This window comes from Euprymna scolopes, chromosome 33, assembly GCF_053919585.1.
Source record: "Euprymna scolopes isolate OS-2025 chromosome 33, ASM5391958v1, whole genome shotgun sequence".
NCBI lineage: Eukaryota > Metazoa > Mollusca > Cephalopoda > Sepiida > Sepiolidae > Euprymna > Euprymna scolopes.
The window spans coordinates 2,737,409-2,758,607 of NC_136514.1; the positions used below are offsets into that span (position 1 = coordinate 2,737,409).

Genomic DNA, 21,199 nt, shown 5'->3' on the forward strand with positions numbered 1-21,199 from the left:
TTTGTATTTTTTATTCCATACTAATTTGTATTTTTATTCCAATAATCATTTGTATTTTTATTCCATACTCCTTTGTATTTTTTATTCCATACTCCTTAGTATTTTTATTCCATACTCCTTTGTATTTTTTATTCCATACTCCTTTGTATTTTTATTCCATACTCATTTGTATTTTTATTCCATACTCATTTGTATTTTTTATTCCATTCTCCTTTGTATTTTTTATTCCATACTCCTTTGTATTTTTTATTCCATACTCCTTTGTATTTTTTATTCCATACTCCTTAGTATTTTTATTCCAATACTCATTTGTATTTTTTATTCCATACTCCTTTGTATTTTTTATTCCAATACTCATTTGTATTTTTATTCTATACTCCTTTATATTTTTTATTCCATACTCCTTTGTATTTTTTATTCCATACTCATTTGTATTTTTTATTCTATACTCCTTTGTATTTTTTATTCCATACTCCTTTGTATTTTTTATTCCATACTCCTTTGTATTTTTTATTCCATACTCCTTTGTATTTTTTATTCCATACTCCTTTGTATTTTTTATTCCATACTCCTTTATATTTTTTATTCCATACTCCTTTGTATTTTTTATTCCATACTCATTTGTATTTTTTATTCCATACTCCTTAGTATTTTTATTCCAGTAATCATTTGTATTTTTATTCCATACTCCTTTATATTTTTTATTCCATACTCCTTTGTATTTTTTATTCCATACTCCTTTATATTTTTTATTCCATACTCCTTTGTATTTTTTATTCCATACTCCTTGTATTTTTTATTCCATACTCCTTTGTATTTTTTATTCCATACTCCTTTGTATTTTTTATTCCATACTCATTTGTATTTTTTATTCCAATACTCCTTTGTATTTTTTATTCCATACTCATTTGTATTTTTTATTCCATACTTCTTTGTATTTTTTATTCCATACTCCTTTGTATTTTTTATTCCATACTCCTTTGTAGTTTTTATTCCATACTCCTTTGTATTTTTTATTCCATACTCCTTAGTATTTTTATTCCAATACTCATTTGTATTTTTTATTCCATGCTCATTTGTATTTTTATTCCATACTCATTTGTATTTTTTATTCCATACTCCTTTGTATTTTATCCCCTTATTCTATCATCTGTTCATCTCTAATTCACTTAACATATTATAATGTATCCTTTATGATTTATCATCTCACCTTTTAAATTAGTTATCCCAAATAATTTATACTTCATTTAAATACTAAGTTATAATTGTGATACTCCTAATAACATATACCGCCCTAGCATAAATCCCTTATTTCAAGTAAACCTCTTTCAAAGTTAAACCCCATTAATACTTATAATTAAAAAAGAGAGCATACCATTTTTACAGACAGTATGATATTTTTGACAGAAAGTATACAATTTGTACGGAGAGTATAAATTTTGACAGAGAGTATACACTAGTTCTAAATAAAGCTCCACAAAAACATTTGTCGTATTTATCTATTCTTTCAGTACTTTTTCGATTTTGTTAACAAGACTATTATTCAGCGACCTTGAATTGCACACAAACTAACGCCCTGATTATTATGTGATTTTCAACGCTTTCCCATTGTAAATTATTTCCACCAATCTACGATAGCAAAACAGTCTTCCTGATGTATACTAACCATATAATACACAAAAAATATTTCTTTACAAATTCTATTCAATTCTTTCTCCTTTTCCCCTTTTATTTTTCTTTCGTTTTCTTGAGCCTATTTATATATTACCAGCTATTAATGTTTTGTGCCATTTGTGATACACAATCAAATAAATGCATAAAACTAAATAATAAAATCAGCTAACCTCAATATATTTCATCCTTTTGTGATTTTAATCATATTCAAATGTTCATCCCATGTGTTATCTTGGCAATAATCTGCTGGTTCCTTTAGTTAGTCCGTACCTTACGCTTAAAAAAAGGCAAAATACAATTTTCGAAAGCCAAACTACATCAAATAAGGAAAAATTCGCGAAATTTGTTTTTTTTTTAGATGCCAATCTATCAATCCTGGACAAGTATATGAGAGTGAATTCTCTTTACTGTAGCTTCGTTTTGGAATATCATTAAAATAATAAATGATCATTGCTGTAATAGTGTGAGAAGGAAACTCATAGGAATTTCGACGCGCAGAAGTTTTTCCTCGAAGAAAGAAGTCAGCGAAACTTTATGGAAAATGAGAAACATTCGACATAAATAGGACAGAAAAAGAAGAATACTGTCTAGCAAGGGATGCTTGACTGAAGGGGGTAAATAAAGATTGTTTTTACAATGTTGGTTGGGTGGTTGTTTTTGTTTTACGGCATATCAACCCTTTTCAGAATAGAATATATTTGGGGGGTTTTCAAGTCGGTTTCTATTTAAGCCATAGTTGAGACCCTAACAGGTACTACCACTCCGGGTCAAAGTAGACCGGGAAGCAATGTCAATTAAGGGGTGGCCCCCACACTCCCAAAACCCACAAGCTGGGACCTCACCATCGGATATAGTTTAATATCATACCCAGGACTATTCTTACAATGTAATTTTATTATATGTATTGAACTATGTAGCACAATATTACTTTCTGGGTATTTATTAATACTTATTGACTTATCTATATTGAGACAATTTTATATTTAAAATACAATGGACATTATTTTCACAGAAATATTAATAAATTCATATTTCATGCGTATTATTGACTTTTCTAAACTAAAAACTACTTTTCGCGCTATTCAGAAAAATGTCAGCTTCAGCAAAACATATTTGTTAATTAAATATGTTTCTCTTTCCGTTGAATTCCCTCAGGTCTTGTTAGTATATAAGTTACTTGGTAGGTTCTTGGAATTGGTCATCAATGCATTCACTCCTACGAAATCAATATTTTATTCTGAATAGCCTGTCATTTACAACAATTATTAGTCTGTTTTGTTTTTATTTACAGCCTTGAAATTTGTATAGAGTGAAATAGAATTAACTATCAAATACGAAACCATAAAATTAATTAATTAATTAACGCTCGTTTTTCAAAAGAATATGCAAATTAGCTAACCTTCATGTAGTCACTCGCATATCCATAACTAAATATATTAAAAAGTCCACTTTACTAATTTCTGAATAAAAATGTAGACTGTAATATTAATGTCAGATCGAGAAAAGCATTCAACTTTATATATATATATATATATATATATATATATATATATATATATATATATATATATATATATATATATTATTTTATTTTATCAACAATTCCTTTCTGTTGCAAGTTTAGAATATAATTGTCTATAATACCAACTCAATTATAATCTCAGCTCAATGAATTTTCAAAAGAGTTTTCAGAGCATATATACGTCAATTGAATAAAATCACAACATAGGCTATAAACTAAGTTATAGGAAGATGTTCTTGACTGTAAGGGTTGTACGAAACTAAAAACTAAGTATAAATACGAGCTCCATTTGATATGGATGGAAAAAAATAAACGTGTTCACAACGGATTGAAAAACTTGTTGAGAATAGTTGTAAGCGTCTCTGAGGAGTGACTGGATGGAAGATTTACAGTTCTATGGACGAGAGGTAATTGTCTATCCTTTCACGAAACAGTTGTAAGAGCTTAACGACAAAATAAGTGAATTTCTATTCATGTAGGTTGTGATTTTATTCAATTTACGTATGTATATATATATATATATATATATATATATATATATATATATATATCGTGTCAGGAGGTGATGAAAAAATCCAATAAAGTGTTTGATCGTGGATATGAGAGCTGAAGATACAATATTTATTTCAACACAATATATATATTTACACATATATATATATATATATATATATATATATATATATATATATATATATATATATATATATTTCAAAGGCGTACTAGCAGTTTCATTGCGTTGAATCAACCATAAGATCTTATGGTTGATTCAACGTAATGAAACCGCTGGTACGCCTTTGAAATATGTATATATAGTGTTGAAATAAATATTATATATATATATATGTGTGTGTGTGTGTGTGTGTAGTAGTAGTAGTAGTAGTAGTAGTAGTAGTAGTAGTAATAGTAGTAGTAGAGAATTAGAAGGCTATCACAATGCGATTAATGAGATATAGTCGGTGTTGTTGGAAGAAAGCAAAAGCAAGTGGCGATTCACAAATCAACAAGTACATACATATATGTCTCTATATACATACATTTATTCAGTTGTATTAAAATACTTATTATGTCTGCGACAATATCCATAATAATTTCGGAAAAAAATCACTTTTTAAATGGTAGACGTGACAGATCGATTTACAGCATGCTAGATGATGGAGCGGAAAGTGGATGGCTGTGTTGAGCCTCGGAGCAAATGTAAGGGGGGGGGGCATGTATGGCCTGTTTCAGGTAATTAACATATTTTTTGTTCCTTTTATTTATAAAAAAATTTTGTATGTATATATACATATATTTTATTTATTTATTTATTTATTTTTTAGTTTATAACTTGTTGCTTTAGCGTAAGCTTTTTTAATTTAGTATATTCTCTGTCTATATTGTTGTCTTTATTATTATTTTTCCTGCTACTCTGTAGTATTCATTTATTTGTTTAATTCATTAACATATTCATTGGAATGACTTGGTGTATATAGGTCACACAAGTCGCTAGCAGGCTAGTACTGGTTGGCTTTTGAAGGAGAGAAGTTGAAGGGGGATGTGAGAGAGGAGGGGAGGGAGTGCGGGATGGGGCGCTATATCATATATACACTTGTGCCCGATATTATTCATACCCCCCCCTTGAAAATTGAGTTTATTAGGTGTAACTTTGTAAGAATTTATTGTTTACGTCCATATTGATACATATTCTTAATAAACCTCTTCTGATCATTTTCGTCATTTTAAAATCTCGGGATACTTGTAATAAAAGAAATATACAGCTATTTATAAAATCTGCAATGTTCAAAAATAATCATACCCCCTTATTTTTTCAGTATTAATCGAGTTTCTGACTGTTTGTTTCCTGTTTGATTCTTATTTTGAATGCTTTTATACAACCTTTGATTAATTTCATTGCGTTTTTTGCATTTTTTCAGAAAGTAAAATGATATCAACTGAAAACCAATAAAAGAATAAAAATTATTAGAATGGGGAAGAAAAAAGAGCTTAGTAATGATCTTAGGACTAAAATTGTGAATTCACATAAGGATGGTTTAGGTTACAAGTCAATTTCCAAGAAATTTGAGGTCCTTACAGCAACAGTACAGAGCATCATCAAAAAATTCCAGAGCCACCACACAACAAACAACTTGATTGGTAGAGGAAGGAAAAGGAAACTGTCTGCTAGAGCCACTCGGAATATTGTAAGAAGTGTTAATACAAATCCAACCACCACTACTAAGGACATTTTAGAAAATCTGGAGTTTTCTGGCATAAAAATATCAAGGCAAACATTGCAAAGGACTCTGCATGAAAATGGTCTGAAAGGAAGAAGACCAAGAAGGACTCCATTACACACCGGAAAACACCTTGCAGCACGTCTAAAGTTTGCTAGGACCCATGTGAATTCTCCAGAGTCCGTTTTCTCAAGTATTTTGTGGACTGACGAAACAAAAATTGAATTGTTTGGCCATATGGATGCTTCTTACGTTTGGAGGAAGAAAGGAGAAGCTTACAACCCAAAGAACACCATACCCACGGTGAAACATGGTGGTGGTAGCCTAATGTTTTGGGGCTCCTTTTCGGCTAGTGGTCCAGGTAGTTTGGTCAAGATAGATGGAACCATGAAGAAGGAGCAATATTTGGAGATACTCCAGAAAAACATTAGACAGGATGCGGAGAAGCTCCATTTAGGACCAAACTGGGTCCTTCAACAGGATAATAATCCAAAACATACTGCCAAAATAGTCAAGAAATGGTTTGAGGATAATCAAATTAATGTTTTGGAATGGCCTAGCCAGAGTCCCGACCTGAACCCTATCGAAAACCTCTGGCACATATTTAAAACTGAGGTTAAAAAGCGGAAACCTAGAAAATTGAGGGATTTGGAGAACTACTGCATTGAAGAATGGTCAAAAATCAGTGTTGATGCTTGTAAAAACCTTGTTGATAAATATCCAAAACGGTTACAGGCAGTTATTAAGAATAAAGGGCATGCTATTGACTATTAGTAAGAGAGGTATGAATAATTTTGAACTAGTGCCATTATTGTTTTTCTTTGTATAATGTTTCAAACTTGCCTAATTTATTTATTTGTTGAGTTTAAATTAAATGCTTATGCTTGATTTATTGTTTGAAATCCCTTTAATATTGTCTACCTTCTGGTTTGAGCAATATTCTTATAGAAATCTCAAAGATCCGAGGGGTATGAATAATATCGGGCACAAGTGTATATAATATTATATAAAGCTGAACGTCTGTGTGTGTGTCTGGTCACAAATAGGCTCCTATATGGTTGACTATTATAGAAAACTGATCACATATAATAATAGAAGACGTATCGAGACACAGGAATGGGTATGTTTGATCTGGCATAATGATGATTCATTAAAATTGTGGGGTCTGCGTACGCGCCTGGTCCACAAGGTATAGAAATAAAAATTTTAAAAAAACGTTTACAAGTGTTTTTGATATAGATGTACATAAGAATACTTTGATAAGTATATTTTAACTTAAATAGGGATAGTATAATAAAATTGTGGGGTCTGCGTTTACGCCTGGCCCCCATAGAATGGAAATAGGCACAAACTTTAATAAAGACTTTTCATATCTATCTGCGTAAGTATACTTTGATAATTATGTTTCAGTTTGAAGAAATATGGTATAATAAAATTATGGGGTGTTCGTTTGCGCCTGACCTCCATAGAATGAAAATATGTCACAAAGTTTAACAAGGTTTTTTAATATAGATCCACAGAATATTGTGATAAGTGTTTCAGTGTGAACAGGTATGGTATAATAAATTATGGGGTTTATCTATTTTATTTTTACTTTCATCATATTTTGCTTTGGTTTTGATACCCCGAAATTCGAAGCTATCTCTTTACAACCCTTCCTCTTCATAAGCTATCATACTTTCATAAATCAGAGTCCATTTTCTGTAGACTGTTTTTGAACCCAGTCAACGACGGGTACTTTTGCTAGTATATATATATATATATATATATATATATATATATATATATATAATGTTTATGAGGAAATATGTTTATTCAATAATATAATCATATTTCACCTTTTATTTAGTCCTTTAATTTCTGAGGCTTGATATAACTACAGAGCATATACAAATATTCTATATTGCAAGTTTCAAGGTGTTCACCATCTTACCGTTTATTTCTTTAAGTATGTTGAAATTTTCTTCTTTTTTTTTTACACGGTGGTTATCACTTATCAAGGCCCGGAAGCCACTCAGGGATAAGGGTTGTTACAAGTACAGTACGTAAGTGTGGAGATTTAGTGAAGTGTTTACTTAAGACGGCGGTTAATTAGGAATTTGTTTACTTTGGACTTGAAGACATCCAAGTTGTAGTCAGGTGGGAAGCAGGCAGACGGAACAGAGTTCCACAGGCGTGCAGTTCTAAGAAAGAAGCTTTGTTCATGGAATCCACGTTTTGACCTAGGCACAGATAAAGAGTGGGGGAAATTTTTCACAGTGGATTCAGCTAGACGAGTGTTTTTCGTGAAAGATTGGCGAGGGGGGGACCAGAGATTGGAGTTCAGACGAGCACCTGCCATGGAAATAACGATAAAACAAGGATAGGCTCGCAACGTCTCTTCTGTGGGAGAGAGGTTGCAGGGTAGAGAAAAGGCATCCCCCACTAAGCCACGAAGTCTATTTTGTACTCTGTCAAGACAGGATGTACACATTTCTTGACGCTTGTTTCGTAGCGCAGAATCATTCATGCAATTATTATGTCATTTTTTTTTTATTCCTGTCCCTCTTAACTCATCAGAAGAAAAGGAACCAACTTTAAAAGAAAATAAGGAATAGGGGCATGGTTACAAAATTCGAAAGTTGGAAGAGAAGAAGCTGCAGTTATTTTTCAGTTTGTTACGCCATCTTTGAATTTTAATGTAATAATAAATTGTGTTTATATTGTTATACATATACATAAAAATATCTTACTTCATATTTTATTAATTTATTATTTATAATTATCGACATTTATTGACTGTGAGCACAGAAGGTCTGTTGATGCTGAATTATGAGACTGAAAAATCTCTTCTATCAATTCATTTTATTATCGAAAAAGAACTAATTGTGAGCCTACATTTTATTCTTGGTCTAAACATTTGAAATTTTACTCAGACATAGGGAAAGCTTTTTAAACATTTGGCTGCCAAGGGGCTAGAGTTCAAAAGATTTGACCTTTGCAATCTCTAACAAACTATTAAGCCAATTTTAGGTCTAAGCATTTGAAATTTTAAATAAAGGGTATTCAGACACGGAGCAAGCTTTTTAATCAGTTTTTTGGGGGAAATTTGGCTACCAAGAGGTCAAAGTTGAAAGAGTGATTTTTGCAGACTCTACCAAACTCCTCCACCAATTTTGGGTCTTAACACTTGAAATTTTTATGTAGGTTACCTGGACATGAGTCAAACTTTTTAATATATATATATATATATATATATATATATATATATATATATATATATATATATATATATATATATATATATGTACTAGCATGTGTGCCCGGCGTTGCGCGGGTGTTTGGAGGTGTATGCTGAGCAAAAAATAAGGTCAATTTTTTATATTTTGACCCCTATTATGACCCCTTAACATCTATTGTTTTGTCCACCTAAAAAACTCCAACTTCGTCGATGACGTCATGAATCACGTTTCATCTACTTTATCTGTCTTCTTTCGCACACTTGTCAAACCACCTGATCCTTGACAGGCGGTTAATCTCATGGTTGGACTTAATTATTATTATTATTATTAGTAGTAGTAGTAGTAGTAGTAGTAGTAGTAGTAGTAGTAGTAGTAGTAGTAGTTTATGATTATATTTTCCTGCTAAAGTTGTATCTTTTATGAGGCAAACAAATGATCGAAAATGGTAAAAAGTTTATTCTCAAGAGTTAGTCTGACAAACTGAACTCTCCTTCACAAAAGTCGTTTTCAAAAATATTAATGTTTCTATTTCTTTCGTTTTTTTTGTAATTTAATTTATTCATTTTCTTTTAGATTAACGCATTTATATTGTTTCCAAATGTGTGTGTGTTTTTTTTTTCGTTTACTTTTTTTCGATTTTCCCGCTTTTTTTCTTGCAAGATGGCTGTTCATCTATCAGCCATTTTGAATTAGCAAACATAAAAGGCAAAAGGAAAAACACAACAGAGGTGTGGTTTATAAAAGACTAAACATTTGAAATAGGATCTTTGTGGTATTTTTTTATGAAGTCATTATTTCATCGTATTGTTTGGCCGTTGCTGTATTTCAGTTATTCAATTTCGCCAATGTATTATTTATTCTATTTTATATTAGATCGCTTTCCTTAATACTCAAAAATGTATGGTTTCGTCAGTAAACGGTAATTAGATTCGCTTTAATCTCGTCCATACATATTTTTCTCCTTTTTTACAAAATTATTCTTTTAGAAAAATATGCGAACCCTGCAAAATACATCCTGTAATTTTAAGCACCGGAAATAACACGGCAACAACGCCTTTTTTAATCAAAATCTATTCTCGTGGTTTTATCGGTTTTTATTGTTATTATGAATACGAAAAGTTCATAGTCAAAAAATCGTAAACAGGCAATAAAATAATAAATAATTTATAGAAAACGAAATATAATTTAATTTTTTACCGACCTGTATACTTTTTGTGTGCAGAAACCGGTTGTACTATTTTTTTCTTCACATTCCTGTGTCTTATCAACACACAAAAAGCATGACGACTTCGATAAAACTGGTTGGTTGGTTGGTTGGTTGGTTGGTTGGTTGGTTGGTTGGTTGTTTTTGTTTTACGGCATATCAACCTTTTTTAGGTTATTTAATGCCGAATCTAGTTATTTTGAGATTTGACCACCAAAGCGGACAGACGTTTAGACAGGGGTGGGCAGACAGCCAGGAGCGGGATGTAAGAATAGAAAATATAGACGAACTGCAGATCCTGTGAAAACCATTTGAGGCAACTGTAATAAATTTATATTATAAAAATATAAAGAATTGTTTTGTGGTTTCACAAGTAAGAACAGATGTCTCAATTGGATGGTGCTGGTCGTTTCATGGTTCGTCATGGAGCAGCAGGAAGATAGAACTCTTCAAGAAAAAAGGTATGAAGCATATATTATTCTTATTATATATAAACTGTAAAAATATCCTATGTGATAAGTCTGATACAACATGATTCAGTTTACACCTCAATATCATGTCCTCCTGGCTAAACAACATAATACGATTTATACGTTTATTATCTGTCCGTTAAAAGAACAATATCTCAAATCCACTAGATAACACATGACACGTTTTAATATATCGTCTTTTCCAATATAATCCCGGTATATAACATAAGCAACCAACTTGTTTATATTGCATTATGGGAACATTCATATTGAATAAAGACGGCGGGGACATATATATAACAATGATGAGGGGTGGAGACATTTATACCAGTTCTGGGATGTTTCTTCTTAATACATATAGCGAGGGTGACAGATGCACAGTTCTTATATTTCTTATAAGATGGAGAGGAGGAGGAGAGATACATTTCTTGTAAGAGTTACATAAAGTTAATATTAAGATGATTAACACATTACCTGCAATTTGTGGAATGACGACACGAAGACAACAGTTACAAAAATCGATGATAATTCTTTATTTCATTGGACCGGTCGAATGATGATGACGTCAGCAATTCGCATTTGAGATCTTTATAGTTTAATGTTCTTTCCTTTGCTTCCAAAGGACTCTGACTCCAACTCTCTCTCTCTCTCTCTCTCTCTCTCTCTCTCTCTCTCTCTCTCTCTCTCTCTGACTAGCAGACTCAACTGTCCTGCCTCAACACCCAACTGCCCTAATCTGACTAATTCTAGCTCCTATATTGAGGATTCCCTTTTAGCTATGATGTCATTGGACCGGTCGAATGATGATGACGTCAGCAATTCGCATTTGAGATCTTTATAGTTTAATGTTCTTTCCTTTGCTTCCAAAGGACTCTGACTCCAACTCTCTCTCTCTCTCTCTCTCTCTCTCTCTCTCTCTCTCTCTGACTAGCAGACTCAACTGTCCTGCCTCAACACCCAACTGCCCTAATCTGACTAATTCTAGCTCCTATATTGAGGATTCCCTTTTAGCTATGATGTCAGGTGTGTGGTTCCAAGACGTGACTAAGCACACGTTTGTCAAAAACATACTTCTGCCAACAAAGAATTCTCAACTAACCTATTTTTAACCTAACCTATTTTTTTACAATATATTTTTAATTTGTATTGTTCATTCTTTTTATCCGACATTTTTAAGTCAGTTTTCATAAAAGAACGAACAATCAATTCATTTTTACAATACAAACAATATATAACTATTTTATAATAGAATTTAACAATAGCAAAATTCTAACATTCCAACTTCTGAACCTTGTTTACAAGGTTCGAGTCTCGGCGTATCCTAATCTCATTTTCACTTATCTAATTTCTACCCGGGATCCCGATTCCCTGATTGTACTGACATGCAGAAATTCAAATGTAATGTGAATAGACATCTTGCAGCTCAACTTCCTAAATAGTATCCCTGTAAATCTGCTCCAAAATGGTAGCCCCTCACGACTAAGTGGCTCTGTGCCTTGCTTGGGATGAAATGACAATAAAAACTTTAGAAGAATTGGAATCAGTAATTGTATTGGAATCTGAAATTTAGAACGGAATCAGAAATTGTATTGGAATCGGGATAAATATTGCAGTCGTTTCATCATCATCTTGAACAGCACAAACATAAAAGCAAATAAAAGGATTTCAATATATATAAAAAAAAAACACGTGTTCACTGACGGACCAATGAAATCACCTGAGTTGAATAGCGATTCATTGCCAGCAGCAGCAGTCATTTAGTTGTACATGTCGTAGGTAAAACCCGAAAATAAGTTGTAGTTTAAACCAAAAAAAGAAAAGAAAAGAAAATGATTACTGAGCAACGCCAGATGGAAACAACTCGGAATTCATATATTTTAGCACAAATGGATCACAGCCGATATTCTGAATACTAAAACAATTTTTTGTTAGTTTCAAATATTGGCATCAGAAAAAGCGTATATTATTCATAATCACTTTTTTTTTCATACAAAGAAAAAAAACTTTGTGTATAAATTTATGAGAAATCTGTTGCCAACAGATGTAACCTCGTTATATGTATTCGTGCACATTGAAATTTACATCCGCATGGTGAATATATTTATTAGTGATTTTAATTTTTTGTTCTTTTTTTTATTTCCAGAATTTATTTAATGCCTGACGAGAGACGATATTTGCAGTCGAAACTGAGGAAAAAGACGTGCAACCCAAAATTTGAGGAAAGTTACGTTTTTCAGGTAAGCTTTCACATTAAGTCGTTGTTTTCAGGGAATTTTGAAAAAAAAAAAAAAAACAGTCCGATGCTATTTCAAAACATCTTTTTCTTCTCTGAAACGCTTACCCCAATTTTTGTGACAAAATAAATAAATTTAATTTTTTTATTTCTTTGAAATCATTTTTTTTTATTTCTTTAGAATAAAAATGATACCATGACTTAGGTCACGCTGACCCGGCTGATGTTTTATTTTTATTTATTTATTTATTTATTTATTTATTTATTGCGAATGATCTGTGTTTGAGGAATGAATTGTGTTTGGAGAATGGGGAGGCGAAGACTGAAGTGAAGAAATATGGATCTTTTTTTTTTTCAGTTGATAATTTATTTTATGAGGGTTTTTTTTATGTGCGATTTGGTGTCGGTAGATAAAAATGTATTTATATTATGGGATTGGCATGCTTGAACAGACATTTCAACAAATAGATCGTGTTACTAGTTTTGATTAAATTTTAACGGGCTGTTTTGAATTGATAACCTATACATTTTAGTTAGACAAGCGAAAAACTAAAATGAATAAGAACAAACCAAATGTATTGTTAACGAGAAACTCATTTTAGTAGCAACTGTTTGTGGTGAGCGTAAAAGTTGTGCATATAAAATATTTGCTGATAATCCTATATCGTCGAAAGTTACGAGGGAAAATCGTTTTCGGTGCCCGGCGTTGCTCGGGTGTTTGGACGTGTGTGTTGAGCAAAAAAAAAAAAAAAAGTGGAAGTAGGCAGTCAGGCTGGCTCGAACCTGTTCCGCGACGGAGGATAAGAACATGAAAAAAAAAAACGGGCGTGTTCGCTGTTGCGTTCGTCGCCATGCCGGATGTGACGTAGGTTTAAATTAAGGCTAGACAACCGAAAAGACGCGATGACTTTAAAAAATATCAGCGAAAAAAGCGGCTCCTTCATGTAGAAAAGTGCCCAGATGGGGGTGAATTAATTAATAGATTTTTGCTAATTTTTCGTTATTTGTCGTCCGGAGGGTCGTGCTTCAAAATGATACAGATTTCCTCTTTTTTTTTACACGGTGGTCACCACTTATCAAGGCCCAGAAACCACTCAGGGATAAGAGTTATTGCAAGTACAGTACGTTAGTGTGGAGATTTGATGAAGTGTTTACTTAAGGGGGCGGTTCATTAGGAATTTGTTTACGTTGGACTTGAACACATCCAAGTTGTAGTCAGGTGGGAAGCAGGCAGACGGAACAAAGTTCCACAGGCGTGCAGGTCATGGGATCCACGTTTTGATTTAGGCATAGATAAAAACTGGGGGAAATTTTTCACAGTGGATTCAGCTAGACGGGTGTTTTTCGTGAAAGATTGGCGAGGGGGGACCAAAGATTGGAGCTCAGACGAGCACCTGCCATGGAAATAACGATAAAACAAGGATAGGCTCGATACGTCTCTTCTGTGGGAGAGAGGTTGCAGGGTAGAGAAAAGGGCATCCCCACTAAGCCACGAAGTCTATTTTGTACTCTGTCAAGGCAGAATAGGCTGTTTTTAGCAGCTCCTGCCCAGATATGGCAGCAGTATTCCATCCTTGGACGTACTTGGCTTTTATATAGATAGAGAATATATCCCCTGTGTCGAAAGTTTTAGGCAAATATACATACATACATACATATACAGACAGGTGAGATTTATATAATAAAAGACTAGCCTGGGTGCCCGGCGTTGCCCAGGTGTGTGGAGCAAAAAAAAAGTTGTAGTAGGCAAGCAGACTCGAACCCGTGACACGATGCGAAAAAGAAAGTGGGGGTATGTATAAGGGTGTTAGTTGAGCAAAAAAAAAAAAGAAGGAAAATTGCGAGCGAAAAAAAAAAAGAAGGAAAATTGCGAGCGAAAAAAAAAAAAGAAGGAAAATTGCGAGCGAAAAAAAAAAAGAAGGAAAATTGCGAGCGAAAAAAAAAAAAGAAGGAAAATTGCGAGCGAAAAAAAAAAAAGAAGGAAAATTGCGAGCGAAAAAAAAAAAAGAAGGAAAATTGCGAGCGAAAAAAAAAAAAGAAGGAAAATTGCGAGCGAAAAAAAAAAAAGAAGGAAAATTGCGAGCGAAAAAAAAAAAGAAGGAAAATTGCGAGCGAAAAAAAAAAAGAAGGAAAATTGCGAGCGAAAAAAAAAAGAAGGAAAATTGCGAGCGAAAAAAAAAAAGAAGGAAAATTGCGAGCGAAAAAAAAAAAGAAGGAAAATTGCGAGCAAAAAAAAAAAAAGAAGGAAAATTGCGAAAAAAAAAAAAAAAGAAGGAAAATTGCGAGCAAAAAAAAAAAAAAGAAGGAAAATTGCGAGCGAAAAAAAAAAAGTCGTAGGCAGGCAAGCTCGGACACGTACTGCGAAGGAGGAAAAGAAAATTTTTTAAAAAATACCTGACGCGGTAGCTGTTTCATCCATCGCCAAATCGGAAGTGACGTAGGTTTAAATTAACGTTAGACAATCGAAAAGAGGGGATGACTTTCGAAAATATCGGCGAAAATAGAAAAAATAAAAAGATGGGGGTGAAAGAATTAATGTTTTGTGCCAATTTTTCGATATCTATCGTTCGAAGTATCGAGCTTCGAAATGATACAGATCTTGTGGAAATCCATCTGTTGAAAGTTTTTACGAGATACACAAACATTCATACATACACACATACATTTAAACAGACAGGTGCGATGTATATTATAGACTAGCCTGGGTGCCCGGCGTACCCCGGGTGTTTGGGCGTGTGTGGTAAGCAAAAAAAAAAAAAAAAATGGAAGTAGGCAGGCAGGCTCGAACCCGTACGACGAAGAAGTCAAAGAAGGTGAAAATCGTGGCGTCTTTGCTGTTTAAATTAAGGCTAGTCTTTCGAAAATATCGGTGAAAAAAGCGACCACTCCCTGTAGAAAAGTGCCCAGTTGAGAGTGTAGTAATTAATGTTTTTGGCCAATTTTTCGATATTTGTCGTCCGAAGGACCAAGCTTTAAATGATACCGATCTCGTGAAAATCCGTCGCCTCCGTCTAAACTCTTACACATGCATACATACATACATACATACATACAAACAAACAAACATAAACACAAACATACGTACCTTTAAACAGACAGGTGAGATTTATATTATAGACTTGGCTTGGTGCCCGGCGACCCGGGTGTTTGGACGCGTGTGTGTTGAGCAAAAAAAAAAAGTTGTAGTAGGCAAGCTGGCTCGAACTCGTACCGCGGAGGAGGAAAAGAACGTGAAAATCGTGCTGTCTTTGCTGTTACGCCCATCGCCAAACCGGAAGTGACAAACATTTAAATTAAGGCTAGTCTATCGAAGACAGGGGATGACTTGGACGAATTCAATAAGGGCCAGTGGAATGCGGCATGGAAAAATGAAATCTCTCTCCCTCTCTCTCTCTCTCTCTCTCTCTCTCTCTCTCTCTCTCTCTCTCTCTCTCTCAATAACACATTGAGAAAGAATTTAACAGAAAATAAATTGTCATTCCTTTTTTATAAACTTACGAATAGATACATCGAGATTATTGCTAAGGCTGCTGCAAAGAAGGTGGGCTCTCTCTATCGTGCTAGAAAGTTACTTACGCCTGAAAGTATCCTGCACCTCTACAAAGCCACCATTCGCTCAGGTAGGGAGTACTGCTGTCACATTTGGGCTGGTGCACCTGCTACTAGTATCTCGCTCCTGGACAGAGTTCAAAAGAGAGTAGCCAACCTAATAGGTCCCAAACTGTCATCGAAACTTCAGCCCCTGCCCCACCGACGTTGCATCCCTCTGCCTGTTTTACAAGTTTTTTAATGGTGGATGCTCTGAAGAACTACATGTAGATTCTATGAACAAAGTTTCTTTCTTAGAACTGTACACCTGTGTAACCCTCTTCCATTTGCCTGCTTTCCGGCTGACTGCAATATGGTCGTCTTCAAGTCCAACGTAAACAAGTTCTTGACAAGCCGTTCCCCTTAAGTAATCCAATTTAACAAATTTACACTGCTAACAATTATTACATTTTCCCATTGACCACTGTACGCTTATTAACTCTTATCCTCGAGTGGCCTCTGGGCCTTGATAAGTGGTGACTCCTTTGTAAAAAAAAAAAAAAAAAGATTGTCGTTATAGGTAGGCCAGCAAGTCGAGACAGAGATAAAAACATGCGTAACATTAATGACAACGTTATCCAACCTCGGACGTGTCATCCTTTCAGGACCCAACGTTTCATGAAATTTAACGATCTTTGTGTCTTTTTCTGTGTCTTTTTTGTGTCTTTTTCGAAAACTAATCTGATTCCTTATTAACTAGAAGTTCGCACACGACTGATTGCAAGCGATTTTCTTGTTAGTGTATTGTTTGTCAAATCAGAATGAGAAGAACTTTTTCTGAAAACGCTCTAAAACAAAACGTGTCCATGCAATTTTTTTTTTTTTTTTTTTTTTTACATTTTACCCCAAACAAGGCACATCGCCACTTTGGTGTAGGGGGGCTACTATCAGGGACAGCAACTGCTGGGGCACTATGTTGAGATTTGGGCAGTAAGATGTCGGTTAACACTACACTTGAACTTCTGCAATCAGTACAGTTGGGGAAGCAGTGACCTGGAATGGAATTCCAGAGTTTGGCGGTTCTGAGGAAGAAACTACTGGAGTAGAAAGATCTTTTACATCTAGGGATCTCTACTGCGTGGGGGTGGGATTTAGCTACCTGTCGGGTTTGTCGAGAGTGTCTACGTCGTGGGGGCACAAGTGTCTGCAGTTCGTCAGAGCATTCACCATTAAAATACTTATAGAACAGGCAGAGGGATGCAACGTTTCGTCGATGGGACAGAGGCTGAAGCTTAGATGCCAGTTCAGGATCTATTAGGTTGGCGACTTTCCTTTGAACCTTGTCTAGAAGCGAAAGACTAGCAGCAGAAGTACCAGCCCAAATGTGATAGCAATACTCCATACATGGGCGAGTGGTGGCCTTATAGAGGTACAGGATACTTTCAGGTGTCAGTAGCTTTCTAGCACGGTAGAGAGGGCCTACCTTCTTCGCAGCGGCCCTGGCAATGTTTTCAATGTAATTGTTCCAACTCATGTTTCCTGTGAACGTTAGGCCAAGCAGTTTGAAAGATGTGCTCTCACATAGGGAGTCACTGGCCATTGCTATTGGTGGCAGAGAAGGTTTCTTGTAATTATTGAAGGAAACCAGTTTAGTCTTGGCAGCATTGAATGTGACCATTCATTTTTGTCCCCATTCCACTACAAATTGGAGGTCATCCTCTAGTGTTTTCCCCATTTCTTTAGATATGTGTTCATTTGTTTTCCTGTCATGCCTGTTATAGAGTGTGGTGTCATTAGCATATATACCCATCTGAGAGGCAGTTTATCAAAGAGACTTTAATTTAAAACATAACGGTGACAACTAAATTTTACATACAAAAGAAGAATGAAATGTTCAACTTAAGCGTAAAATACCAAAAAGAATGTAATTTTTAACATAAGCATCATCATATCAAAAGGAATGTAATGTTAAACTAAAACCGGACCTATCAAATGTAATTTAAAACTTTTGCATAACATACCAAAACAACATACCAAAACAACATACCAAAACAACATACCAAAACAACATACCAAAACAACATACCAAAACAACACACCAAAACAACATACCAAAACAACATACCAAAACAACACACCAAAACAACATACCAAAACAAACGCACATCAAACATAAATTTGGAATCCTAAAAACATGTAATTCAAAACTTAATCCTGATAACCTAATGGAAATACAGTTTGATACTTAACCCTGACATACTAAAGAAACTGCAATTTTAAACTTAAGCATGACATACCAAGAGAAAGGGAAGTGTAAACGTAAATGTGGCATTCAAAATCTAATGCAATTAAAACCTTGGCATGGCGTATAGAATGGTAAATGTAATTTCAAACGTCAGTTTAGCTGAATTAGGTCAATACATGAGAAATAAAGATATTAGGTTGTCAATAAATGAGAAATAAAGATATTAGATTGTCAATAAATAAGAAATAAAGATATTAGGTTGTCAATAAATGAGAAATAAAGATATTAGGTTGTCAATAAATGAGAAATAAAGATATTAGGTTGTCAATAAATGATAAATAAAGATATTAGGTTGTCAATAAATGATAAATAAAGATATTAGGTTGTCAATAAATAAGAAATAAAGATATTAGGTTGTCAATAAATGATAAATAAAGATATTAGGTTGTCAATAAATAAGAAATAAAGATATTAGGTTGTCAATAAATGAGAACTAAAGTTATTGGGTTGTCAATAAATGAGAAATAAAGTAATTAGGTTGTCAATAAATGAGAAATAAAGATATTAGGTTCTCAATAAATGAGAAATAAAGATATTAGGTTGTCAATAAATAAGAAATAAAGATATTAGGTTGTCAATAAATAAGAAAAAAAGATATTAGGTTGTCAATAAATGAGAACTAAAGTTATTGGGTTGTCTATAAATAAGAAATAAAGATATTAGGTTGTCAATAAATGAGAACTAAAGTTATTGGGTTGTCAATAAATGAGAAATAAAGTAATTAGGTTGTCAATAAATGAGAAATAAAGATATTAGGTTCTCAATAAATGAGAAATAAAGATATTAGGTTGTCAATAAATAAGAAATAAAGATATTAGGTTCTCAATAAATGAGAAATAAAGATATTAGGTTGTCAATAAATGAGAACTAAAGTTATTGGGTTGTCTATAAATAAGAAATAAAGATATTAGGTTGTCAATAAATGAGAACTAAAGTTATTGGGTTGTCAATAAATGAGAAATAAAGTAATTAGGTTGTCAATAAATGAGAAATAAAGATATTAGGTTCTCAATAAATGAGAAATAAAGATATTAGGTTGTCAATAAATAAGAACTAAAGTTATTTGGTTGTCAATAAATGAGAAATAAAGATATTAGGTTGTCAATAAATGAGAAATAAAGTTATTAGGTTGTCAATAAATAAGAAATAAAGATATTAGGTTGTCAATAAATGAGAAATAAAGTTATTTGGTTGTCAATAAATAAGAAATAAAGATATTAGGTTGTCAATAAATGAGAACTAAAGTTATTGGGTTGTCAATAAATGAGAAATAAAGATATTAGGTTCTCAATAAATGAGAAATAAAGATATTAGGTTGTCAATAAAAAAGAAATAAAGATATTAGGTTGTCAATAAATAAGAAATAAAGATATTAGGTTGTCAATAAATGAGAAATAAAGTAATTAGGTTGTCAATAAATGAGAAATAAAGATATTAGGTTCTCAATAAATGAGAAATAAAGATATTAGGTTGTCAATAAATAAGAAATAAAGATATTAGGTTGTCAATAAATAAGAAATAAAGATATTAGGTTGTCAATAAATGAGAAATAAAGTTATTAAGTTGTCAATAAATAAGAAATAAAGATATTAGGTTGTCAATAAATGAGAAATAAAGATATTAGGTTGTCAATAAATGAGAAATAAAGATATTAGGTTGTCAATAAATAGGAAAAAAGTTATTAGGTTGTTAATAAATAAAAAATAAAGATATTAGGTTGTCAATAAATGAGAAATAAAGTTATTAGGTTGTCAATAAATGAGAAATAAAGATATTAGGTTGCCATTAAAGGAGAAATAAAGTTATTGGGTTGTCAATAAATGAGAAATAAAGATATTAGGTTGTCAATAAATGAGAACTAAAGTTATTGGGTTGTCAATAAATGAGAAATAAAGATATTAGGTTGTCAATAAATGAGAAATAAAGATATTAGGTTGTCAATAAATGAGAAATAAAGATATTAGGTTGTCAATAAATAAGAAATAAAGATATTAGGTTGTCAATAAATGAGAAATAAAGATATTAGGTTGTCAATAAATGAGAAATAAAGATATTAGGTTGTCAATAAATAAGAAATAAAGATATTAGGTTGTCAATAAATGAGAAATAAAGATATTAGGTTGCCAATAAATGAGAAATAAAGATATTAGGTTGTCAATAAATAAGAAATAAAGTTATTAGGTTGTAAATAAATAAGAAATAAAGATATTAGGTTGTCAATAAATGAGAAATAAAGATATTAGGTTGTCAATAAATGAGAAATAAAGTTAATAGGTTGTCAATAAATGAGAAATAAAGATATTAGGTTGTCAATAAATAAGAAATAAAGTTATTAGGTTGTCAATAATTAAGAAATAAAGATATTAGGTTGTTAATAAATGAGAAATAAAGATATTAGGTTGTCAATAAATAAGAAATAAAGTTATTAGGTTGTCAATAAATAAGAAATAAAGTTATTAGGTTGTCAATAAATAAGAAATAAAGTTATTAGGTTGTCAATAAATAAGAAATAAAGATATTAGGTTGTTAATAAATGAGAAATAAAGATATTAGGTTGTCAATAAATAAGAAATAAAGATATTAGGTTTACAATAAATGAGAAATAAAGATATTGGGTTGTCAATAAATGAGAAATAAAGATATTAGGTTGTCAATAAATAAGAAATAAAGATATTAGGTTGTCAATAAATGAGAAATAAAGATATTAGGTTGCCATTAAATGAGAAATAAAGTAATTGGGTTGTCAATAAATGAGAAATAAAGATATTAGGTTGTCAATAAATGAGAACTAAAGTTATTGGGTTGTCAATAAATAAGAAATAAAGT

General features: G+C 32.5%; 1 protein-coding gene across 2 annotated transcripts in view; it reads left to right on the forward strand.

Moving 5' to 3' along the window:
• Nucleotides 1-21,199, forward strand: part of LOC145258089 (synaptotagmin-15-like) — a 906,872-nt gene that overhangs the window by 836,141 nt on the left and 49,532 nt on the right. For both annotated transcript variants that reach the window (XM_080115819.1, XM_080115820.1), the window contains one exon: nucleotides 12,451-12,544. In XM_080115819.1, the coding sequence (XP_079971945.1) occupies nucleotides 12,451-12,544 (94 nt within the window). The remainder of the gene's footprint in view (nucleotides 1-12,450; nucleotides 12,545-21,199) is intronic.